We start from the raw sequence: 11,080 nt of genomic DNA, 5'->3' as shown, positions 1-11,080 counted from the left end.
GTCTTTTTTGGTCCGAATGGGATTCGAACCGCCAACCTTCCACTCCATAGCTCCATGCTCTAACCGCTCGGCTGCGAGGCCCCAATAATTATGGCAGCCAATAATTTGAATTTTGTGAAGCAATATTTCAATAACTAAAACGTCATCGTTTTTGTTTGTTGGATATCTTATTCAAAAGCGAATAATTTTTCTATTGCTAGGAAAATGTCAGCTGTTGACCACTCAAGGCTCATCGTTGCTGTACGCTCATGGTGGCCCCCGTTTATGGTAGAGAACACTGTGCCAGCTCTTGTACAAAACACCCACAGGCACAATGACTCGGCCATCACTGAGGAGCACTGAGAGTGTACAGCAACTGTGCCAGGATCAGTCAACAAGGACTGTACCCCTTGCCTCCCGTTCTTTCAAGCACCCACAAAATCTAAATTTTTAAGCTCTGGCAGGAGATTCTCCATCATAAAATGTCTCTTGGTGGTCGGTTGGTCTGCCCAGCAACTGCCCAGCAAAAAGTGACCAAAAGTAAGGTGTTCCATACGGTGATACCATTGGCATCCCATTTTTCGGCGTCACATTTTTAAGCTCGGGCACGAATCATTTTGATCGATTTCATGCAAGACTTTCATGTATGCAAGACTTCTTGCAACACGGCCAGAGCTTATTGTATACTAGCACTTGCCCTGCACATCTTCCTCGAACAAGATGGACGCCATTTTGTGTAGTGGTTGGACGGTATCCAGGAGGAAATGCCCCCAAAAGGTGGGCGGGGTGCGATTTTTAAGCTCTGGCAGGAGCTTCTACATGTCACTTGGTGGTCGGTTGGTCCCAAGAATTGACCAGAAGTGTGGTATTCCATATGTGCCATCGGTGCGGCATTTTTAGCCAAAGCTTATTGTGCACACGCACTTGTTTAAAACTAGAATCAACTAGGTTAAGGCCAAAAAAAAAAGTCTCCGGTTTCTGGTATGCGCGCGCGTCGCCGTAGCCATGCGCGTCGGCAAAATGAAAAAGTTTTTTTTTCAATGAAAGATGATGTCTCAAAACCGCCAAACTCACTGGTTTGACTGGAATCCTGCTGCTACACAATTTTAACGTGTTTTTAGATGGGGTTACGATCGAGAATAAGCTTTATGTGGCCTCTCTGGGCTCCCATATATTTGCACAAAGTTAGTCGGGCACCATTTGCAGTCATCAGCCGACATTTGAAGCAAAAAATCAGGTAAAAAAAATAAAAAGCCGCGTCACCGCACCGCTTTTTGGGGCAAGCTCCATACCAGAAACCGGAGACGTTTTTTTTTTTGGCTTAAAGAGCATCTTGATATTAAAGAACTTTACATGCTAAAAACATGCATGAATAAATACGAGAGCCTTTCATAAAGGCACTGCTGTGGAGAATTAATAGAAGGGAGGTTATTTTCACCTATTAATCAAGATCATTCCCGTGAACATCAATGTGACATTGTAAAATTAAAAAAATAATAATTGTTTTGTCAAGAAAGCATATGTTTAAAAGGGCCACTTTAACAAATTTGATGTTTGAGATATATCCTTGAAAAGAAAACCTTTCACAAAAATTTAATTAAATTTTATGAAATTGTATACTTTGTTGCTTGCTTTTCATTAGTAAGCTAATGCATGTACACATACGTGCAAGATTAATTTACATGCCTTAGAATTTTATTTATAATTTGTTTATAGAAAGGATATGCTTGCCTTTTGTTTTGTAGTAATATATTTGACAAGTCCGATGAAATGAATTCTTGAAATAAACCAGAAAGTGACAATTAAATTTTTTGAAATATAAATACTTTTTATTTAATTCTTTTCAAAAAAAAATGGAAATGGTAGCACCATACCCCTGTATGATATTACCTTAAAAATGTAAATTGTCCCTAGAATTTGGCCAAGGAAAAAGATGCCTGATATTTTAGAGTTCAGTTTGCTTTAAATTAAACAAAAATGTGGATTTTGTGTCTGAATTTGAATACTGGGCTTCCCTGGTGTATGCTTTGTGGTTTAGATAAGGGATGATGTCAAGTCCACCACAAGTCCATCACAAGTCCTCCAGTCCAACTTCAAATCACAAGCTATTCAAAAGAGCTTTGAAAAAGGCATTCCTTGTTGTTCATCCACTGTTTCTTGCAATTAGACTTGTGATTTACTTGTGACTGGACTTGTGATGGATTCGACTACATCCCTAGATTAGATCACCATCATAGAGTTCTATCAATCACAGGCTATACATGTTTATTACAAGTCCTCTGCCTCATGGAATCAACCAAATTTGTCTTCAGAATCAACCCATCATTGATGAAGAAATCTTGGGGAAAGAATTCCACACATGGACATCACTAATTTTTCAGAAAGCAATAACATGTCCTAAAAAGTCAAATTTATTTGGGAAAATATTGAGAAAGCACTTTGAGTTTTTCAGACCAGTCTCATAGGGTTTGTGCACAGGGTGTCAAGTGATGTCCAGGTATGGAATTCTTTCCAATCTTGGATATCATAACATCCAAATGGGAGAACATCCATAGACGACCAAAGCAAAGTTAAAAAAAAGTCGCTTGATAATGGTGACTGCAAATTTGACTTGAATAAGGGCTCTTCAAAAATTTATATTCTGCAGTACATTAGCTTTCCCGAGACAAAAATACTGCAGGTATAAGATTTGTCAGGATTTTTCCTGATTCAAGATTTTTTCTCGGAATCTTTCCTAATTTCAGAATTTGTAATACAAATCCCTTTTGAAATCTAGAATGCCTGAGGTTCTATGTAAAGGTGTTTTTACCGTTAAAGATTTATACAAAACAAAAAAAATTGGTATTTTAAGGGATGCCTGTAGGCAAATACAAACACATACAGGCATGCAACTGGGAATGTAGAAAAAAACCGAGGAAACTCCAAACCACACAAGACTTTGTACAGTGTTTTTCAATTTGTAATGGCATTCATGAGAAATAAAAAAAACGAGGAAATCAGCGGATCCGAGGAAAAGTTGCATGCCTGCATATATCATAGACCCTACGTTGCTCCAGGACCCTTGGCGACCCTCGAACTCTCTGCAGATTATCTCGCAGATTTTTTTCGTATTTCCGCAATCTCACTCCAGACATTGGCAATAATACAAACCAACTAAGTTTGTCAGAAGTACTGGCTTATGTACATGTTACGCCATTTGCAAGATCTGAGATTGGTAGTGTGCTCCAGGGTTCTCGCTTCGCCCTGGAGGGCGCCCTCGTGAGTCCATGCACAGAGTCCATTGTCCAATCTGAACATGCTACAGTCAGTCTCTGGGATCTGTTTATACTAGTAAGACAGCATTGATGCAGCCGTCATTCTCTGGGTTGTTTGTTACTTGTGCGTATTTACCTGTATGTCAGATGAAACGGGGAAAAAATATATTAGACAAACTGTCTAAAGGGAGCTTGTCCAGCAAATACTAAAGCTGGAAATACCAGTCAAAAAGGAAAATTTACAACTGTGTATTAGTGAAAAATAAGTTGGTCTTGACACCACCAATGTATAGATTAATAAACACTGGGTTTACAGTTTTTTTTGAAATTACGTCGGTGAAGGGGAAACCCTATATTGAACTAGTCTTGGAAGTTTTTTGCAGAAATGGAAAAATATAGATGGGTCATTCTATACATTTTGGGTCCAAAGTGCGACATTTATCCTGTCCCTGTAACCTCTGAACGTTTTATTTTGCCACTCAGGTGTCTTTAAAAATGACTTCAAACTGTTCTCATTTGTTGGGTAGGTAGTTTAGGTGGCAAAGGCATGAAGGAGTGCATCCAGAATTTACCGGGGAAAAAGTAGACCTCGCATTTATAAGAGACCAGGAATTAAAATCAGAAACATAAGGGAAAAAGGGTTTGCAACACCCCAAGTATGTCCTTAAAAGCACTTCAACACTAAAGCATTACATGAGAGAACTTGTGACTAGACTCACCCCAAACCACCTTGCCTCCTTGTGTAACCAGACCTAGTTCACTCACATTGACCTGCCAAAATAAAAAGAAAGTTGAGTAATGCAAGATTCAGCAAAATGCAAACTCTACTCGTGCGTATCAAAGAGGAACAAGATCTGTCCTCAGATATGACGTCAGAAACAAAAGGTCTATCCATATTTAAAAACCCCAAATCAGAAAGGGCAACATCATCTCTATGTGGATAATTACTTCAATAAATAAGTGCCCTTTAAAGCTACAGTCCATCATTTGTAGCTATCCAAAAAGTAACTGACGTAATTATTGTTGAAAATCATACTTGGTTGAAAGATAGTAAGGGGACTAAACTCCCTGTGAAATTATTCTTTCTGGCAAGCTGTCATTTTGAAGAAATCAATGAAAGAAGGCCTTTCCAACGGTGAGTCTAAAGACGCACCATTAGAAATTTCTGTTAATACACTGTAGTTTGTTTTTTGTTATCGGCAAAGTGCGCGCAAGCGTTGACATGACGCAAACGTGCGCGTGGTTGCTATAATTCGTCAGATCAGTGTGCGACATCGCGTAGCTGCAATCGGCTCAAGGAGAACGTATCTCGAACGCTGAATTCAGACCCAATTCAAAACATGATTCAGCAACTTTTGATTTGAAATCAAGATCCTAGAATATTGTGTTCTCGGAATATGCAGCATTCACTGAGCTGAAGTTCATCAGGTTAGTTGTTCAACACCCTTCTTTAGATTTTGAGCACGTTTGTTGCTTCAAACGAACAAAATGCACAAATTACAGATGGTGGACTGTATTTTTAAGAAAGCACTTCTTAAAAAAGTATGGAATTCAAAAAATTGAAAACTTTAACAATTCTAGAGGAAATAATGGACTTTCCCAAACATTGAACATTTCCTGACAACGTCCCATTACTTTCTGATATGACCTCTCACCTCTACAATGGTTCCCTTGGTGATGACCCCTAGTTGTGTGTACAGAGGTGAGTTTGGGTTTTTCTTAACTCCAATAATGGGAAGGTAGAACGTTGCTTTCAGTTCCGGATGCGTAACGTGAGCCTTCTTGAAACGTAGACCCTTCAGAGAAAACAAAATTATGTTGTGTGTTAATATGATCAAAATCTTCCGACAGCATTCGTATGCACAAAAACACTTCACAGTATTAGATCGTAATTAAAAATGGCAGCAAAGTATGCAGGTTATATTATATTACCGTAGTTAAAGGCATACAGGATCCCAAAAGTAACCTACCAAATTATTATCAAAAAGCTTATTTGATCAAAGTTCGTACTGGTACTGAATACCCTGTGAAATTATTGTTTGTCTTGATGTCATTTTGAAGAAATCAAGAAATGTAGTTGATTTCCAACGATCAGTCAATTGACTAATTTTTGGAATAAAATTGCTATCGACAAAATCATGTTTTGTGATGAAAAGATTGTGCATTTTTCTTCACTATCGTAAAGTGTAATATACCTGAGCTGAAACTTCAACAGGTTAGGTTTTGAACAATCTACTTTGGATTTTGGGTGGTGTGATTATTGGAAACGAACAAAATGCAAAAAAAAAAAAAAAAAAATGATCCTATACGTCATTCAACATGTATCTTGCTGAATCAAACAAAATTAAGGTAACGTCTCATTTAACCCTGCCTATCACAACAACTCCAACAGAAATGTTTATTTGTCAAGAATTATTTTCTAATATTAAAAAAAAGCGCTTTACCATTGGTCGGATGAAGCGCTCATATTTGGGCGGCTTTCTTGTGAATCCCTCGCCAACGTAACAAACTTTGGTGACCATCCGCTTCCACGCTTTACCTTGAAAACACAAAATAAATACAATAGATTGAAATATATTAGTTCTTATTTTAATTTCCATTCATTTCTTAGCCCTAACCCTGCCAGACGCAACACAGAGCATCAGATGTAAACGTCTGAGGGACCTTGCTGCATTGAGCCATCAACGCCAGTGCATAAATGGCCAATTCTGAAACAATCAAGAGCTAGTCTCATTGCACAGTGCCAGAGCTGTATCCTGCTGCATTCGGTGACCACAGACTCTGAGGCAGTTTGGCCTTGGGATTTTTGACCTGATGGATCTTGCTGCACTGGGCAGGCTTGTCATTTTGACAAATGTTGCATGTTGCTGCACTGTGGAGTGCTGTGGCCTCGTGGTTAAGGGCATTGGATTCGTGGTCTGCGGGTAAAGCTGCAAGGTTGTGGGTTCGAGTCCAGCCTGGGGTCATGGTGCGTGTGCCCTTGGGCAAGGCACTTTGTCACTCATTGCTTTATCTCCACCCAGGAGTAAATGGGTACCTATGAGGGCAGAGATGGTTATTGTGTTTGAATTAGCTTCCTTGCGCCTAACAGGCTGCATCGAGCTGTATACTCCCCAGGGAGCTGAGATGGTATTTGGAATGTTTCATGGGCCCATTGAGCAGGGGTAATAATGATGTAGCGCCTTGAGCACCAATCCTGGTGGATCCGTGCACTTTATAAATACCCACTATTATTATCATTTTTAGCAGGGTTTCTAGCCAGAATACCCTGGAGGGTTAGTGTTGAACAAGTTTGTGTTTTCCTATTAAAATGTTTTGTTACTCAAGATTTTGAAGTACAACACATGGTGATTTTACGCACCAGCTTCAAATGGATCGATGGAAATATTGGACTAATCTTTTCAGAAATAAAACATCAAAGTTCTAAAGAATCTCCCATACATATCCTCACCTTTCCTCTTGCCCGTCTTGAGCACTTTGAAGACTTCCTGCTCGGACACGCCTCGTACCTTGGGGATGGGGACGTCCCACTTGCCGGCCTTCTCTTTCCTCTTCTGTTTGACCATGTTGGAGAGGACCTTGGCTCGTGATTGGCCCTCGCGATCCAGCAGGTACGCGGGAACAGCGCCCTCTGGCACCTCGTCCGTCTTACGCTTCTTGTTGAGTTTCTCTTCGTGCATTTTGATACTGCCAGAGCCAACAGAATCATCGTTTTTGTCAAGAAATACTTTAAGAAAAACTTTTTTTTCTTCAAAAATTGGGATTCCCAATTGGTATCTTTGTTGAATCTTCAAATGTGGGTATAAAATACTGTAAAATGCACAACCTAAAAAATTCTAAAGCCCTTTTGAAACAGCATGCGGTCGTTATCTACTAAACAAAAATGGTAAGGCAAGCACGCAAACTCTATTAATATAATAAAAGCGCCCTCTATAATCAACTTACGTCTTCTTCATCTGTATCTTTTCTGCATGTCTCTTCTTGTTGTATAACTTGGCCCTGAAAGGGAGAAAAATGTGGTAATTCAATGACAAACACACAGACAATTCGTAAAAATCTCGCCAGCTAGAAAGAAAACAGTTCTACCAAATATAAAAAACCCATCTCTACCAAGTTCTGAAATTAAATATTGATAACTTAAAGGATAAATTTCAGTGTTAATAAGTTCTGGGAAGGGAAAATACTTACTTGATACCAGTCAGCATCTTGGCTTTCTTGGCTCTCTCGTGAGGTTCTCGAGCCTCCTTCTTCCGTCTGAAAATAAAATCGAAATCCAAGAATTATCTTAACCGAAAATAACCAATAAATGCTTAAAGGTTTTAATAATCGTTTGCCTGTTTCCGATGTTTGCTGTAAACTCAATTGGTTTGTAGGTGTACGTCTCGAGTTTCAAACTCTTCACAGTGAAAGATTTTCCATAACATCGTATTTATCATTAAATTATGTACACAGCAGTTAATGCCACATCAAACTTGAACTCCATTGAGCTTTTGCCGAATTTTTTCATGAATCCACCAAATCCATGTTCATTTTGTTTGTAAATCTGTAATGCCGAGCTCAATTCTATGATGGTGGTTGGACCATACACCCCTGAATCCATCAATTCACTGCAAAACTTGCTGTTGGATTTAGCTACTTAAGGGCCCTTCTCAATTCATATCTGGGATGAGTTCCAGACAAGTTGCAGGTAGAAATATTCACTCCGTCCGGAAGAAGCTCTGCATTTGTCCCGGACATGTTCCGGAGGACATTTTCATTAGCAACTGCTTGACTCGCCAATACTGATAACTTCATTGCGGGAAGATTGTGGGGAAGTTGTTAAGAATCCTGCAACTTATACCCTTCAAGAGGTCCCAACACGGCATGCAACTTATACCCGATACAATGACCGCAACTTGTCCGGAACTCGTCCCAGATATGAATGGAGATGCGGGCCGTAAGGGGAGTGAAGATTAATGTTAGATACTATTACTTACTTTCTCTCATGGTAGTCCAACCGGTAGCCGTACCGCTTCCGGTGGAGTTCCATATACTCATTCTGAGGCTGTGTAGGAAGCAAGCAAGTAAAAAAAAAATTTAAAATGAAGAATCGGGTCAAGTCAAACTGAGAATTGTAACCCTGCTGCTATGAAGAAATGAATCAGGTAGGCCAAAGCATTGCCTGGTTTGTGGGGGAATAATTAAGAAGGGGAAAAAATAGGTAAAGATTTAAAAACCATCAAAATTGTGCAGGTCCAGGTATAGTCATAGGTACAATAGCAGAATACCGCGCACCTCATGTAACCAGCTGGCTACAAAATCGTCGTCATGGTCAACTGCCCTCAATTAACCTTCCACCACTCTCACTCTGTATCTGCGTAGCCACATAGTGGACCCAGGGTATAGGCATTGGACTTATTAACATTTTTTAACTATCCCAATTCACTCCTCGTGGCTATTTGTGGCCCCCTCTTCCACTCATGACCACTCCGTAGCCACACAGCTGCAGAGACTTTGAACTTGAAGAGTTTTTCTCTCCTTCCCATTCACTTGATGATGCCACGTTATTATCAGCTTATTGTTGTCCTAGGCTTTAGAGGATTTATTTTTCAGGGGCAAATATCGCCCTCTTGTGGCCCTGTCTTCCTCTTCCACTTCCATCACTGCTGTGCTGGCACTATAGTGAACTTCGTGTCCCAAAAAAATCTTGCCTAATGATGAGTTACATGTAGTATCAGTAGGTGGTAGGCCTACTTCGACTGGATCTGGATGATTATTTGGCAATGCCTCCTCTGGAGTATCAGGCCAATGGGGGTTAGTGTCAGTTCTTAGACGTGCTGGCTCATGTGCCTTTTAAGTCTTTCTTTGAAGGATGGCGTAGAAGGTGCTTCGATGACAGCGGGGAGCAGAGCATTCCAGTCGACGATTGTTTTTGGGAAAAATGAGTTCTTGTATATATCTCAGTTCTTGAGTTAGATGCTTGTATCTTGCTGAATGTAAGCGAGTGCTCTATATAGTTGTTGGTGTCAATCACCTGTCTGCCGCAGTAACACATAGCTCACCATTTCTGATCTTGAAGAAGTTGGTGAGTCTGGCTACTTTCCTCCTGTTTTGGAGAGTTTGCCATTGCATTTCATCAAGCATCGATGTCACACTGCTATGCCTGTTATAGTCACTGTAAACATCTGGCTGCTCAGCGCTGCACTTTTTCAAGTTTGGTTACATTTTTCTGTGTGTAAGGGTCCCATATGGTAGCTGCGTACTCTAGTGTTGGTCTTACAATGGATTGATATGCCAGAATTTTGCTTTCTTTGGGTGCTGCATAGAGATTCCTCTTCACTAGGCCCATGACGGAGTTTGCCTTCTTCACAGTATTGTCAATGTGAAGGTTCCATGACAATGTGCGAGAAATCTTGACGCCAAGGTATGGGTTTAATGGACTGGGTCAAGTATGTGGCCAAATAAGGAGTAGTCATAGACTTTTGGCTTGCGTCTTGGGCTGGTCATTCTGATAACGGTGCATTTGCTCAGGCTGAATTGCATTACCCATCTTTGTTGCCAGGCATGCCAGGTTTCAATTGTGTAGCCCATAAATAATAAGGATGTGACTTTGCGTTTAATTTTGTAAACGTTTAGTGTAAACGTTTTTTTACGAAATCTGTCATGTCTATGGAGAGTCGAGTGCATTTTCAAAGACAAAGTAGGCCTAGGCCTAGGGCCTATTTTCTAACAAAATTGGAAATGTTTCTCAGTCCCAGATTTATGTCATTTTTACAATAAAAAGGTAATCCTTACTTTTAGGACCCCGTTCGTATATAGGAAGGGAAAGACTCGCAAAAACAGTCGACTAAATGACACTCAAAAGTGACATTCTGATATTTCTTAGCACATCTAAACAATTGGCAATGACACCTTCTTGAATATCAGCAGGTTTAATTTTGTGGAAAGAGGGCAGGGCTTTGATTTATGAGGGAAATTCAGGGGTAAAAGACGACGATGACAACCAGAAAACAGACTCAAAAACCAAGATGGCAAACGTGAAAACTCGATGCGATGAAAGCTTGATGCTGATTGGCTGATAAAAAATAAACTTCTTATTTATTTTTTTTAGCAGCCAAACAGCATCGAGCTTTCATTGTGTAGGGCTTTCACTGTGCTGTGAGAACTACAACATGCACGTCTGACTGCGAAAAAAGGTAGGCAGTGGTAGGAAAGTCACATTTTCTTTAAAAGTGCTTTCAAAATTACAACAAACATGGGTTTATATGAAGAAAAAAGATTGCTTTAGCCTGCAAAAGTCACTTTGGTACTGGACAGTCATCTGCAAAAGTCAGTTTTGAACAAAACTCGTAAAAAATAGAGGTGTCCTAAAAGTAAGGATTACCAATAAAAATCCTCATTGAGATCATATATGACGAAAAAAGTGGCATCAGGGTGCAACATTTTTCCTTTGAAAACTTGAAATCTTGATGCACATCAGCGTTCCATTACAGGGGGCGATTTGTCAATGTATTGTTACATGTATCCTGTCTGATTTTGGGGGCGAAAACATGAAACTGGTCTGTGGATTTCTCCATGGACATGGTGGAACAGTCAAAATCGTGCAATATCTTCAAACATGAATGACCTCATGCAAAGAATTATAAAACACCCAATGAACATATCATATTCGTAATAATGATCAATTTTATCTTTAAAATAACCTACCATATTTGAGGAATTTGCTTGCTATGCTTTCACAATAATATGAAACGGCGTCTCTCCTCGACACGAGGGCGACGAACGATCACTCAACAATGATGTCGCCCTCACTTGGTGAGAATGTGCCATTCCAATCAATTAAGCGCGAATAGACCCCTTGGGGGCGC

General features: G+C 39.9%; 1 protein-coding gene and 1 long non-coding RNA gene across 2 annotated transcripts; one reads left to right on the top strand and one right to left on the bottom strand.

Moving 5' to 3' along the window:
* The first annotated feature begins 9 nt into the window (after positions 1–9).
* On the top strand, positions 10–1,780 carry LOC119740851. Its single transcript, XR_005272705.1, has 2 exons — positions 10–946; positions 1,234–1,780. It is a non-coding gene; the product is annotated as an uncharacterized LOC119740851 (long non-coding RNA).
* A 129-nt stretch (positions 1,781–1,909) lies between these two features.
* On the bottom strand, positions 1,910–11,017 carry LOC119740850 (ribosome biogenesis protein NSA2 homolog). The gene is made up of 9 exons (XM_038216300.1): positions 10,920–11,017; positions 8,210–8,277; positions 7,422–7,487; positions 7,179–7,232; positions 6,685–6,920; positions 5,678–5,772; positions 4,889–5,029; positions 3,953–4,004; positions 1,910–3,369 (listed from the first exon to the last, which is right to left on the bottom strand). Exons 1-9 carry the CDS (start codon positions 10,920–10,922, stop codon positions 3,302–3,304), a joined length of 783 nt encoding a protein of 260 aa, XP_038072228.1. The 5' UTR covers positions 10,923–11,017; the 3' UTR covers positions 1,910–3,301.
* Positions 11,018–11,080: the final 63 nt, after the last annotated feature.

The sequence above is a fragment of the Patiria miniata genome, unplaced genomic scaffold (genome assembly GCF_015706575.1).
Source record: "Patiria miniata isolate m_02_andy unplaced genomic scaffold, ASM1570657v1 HiC_scaffold_5, whole genome shotgun sequence".
Lineage (NCBI taxonomy): Eukaryota > Metazoa > Echinodermata > Asteroidea > Valvatida > Asterinidae > Patiria > Patiria miniata.
This window is presented reverse-complemented; position numbering and strand designations above follow the sequence as displayed.

Coding starts and splice junctions, on each gene's coding strand:
- LOC119740850 (XM_038216300.1), bottom strand. Junction 7,233..7,421: donor AAGATGCTGACTGGTATCAA/GTAAGTATTTTC, acceptor TCTCCCTTTCAG/GGCCAAGTTATACAACAAGA. Junction 5,030..5,677: donor AGCGCTTCATCCGACCAATG/GTAAAGCGCTTT, acceptor TTTTCTCTGAAG/GGTCTACGTTTCAAGAAGGC.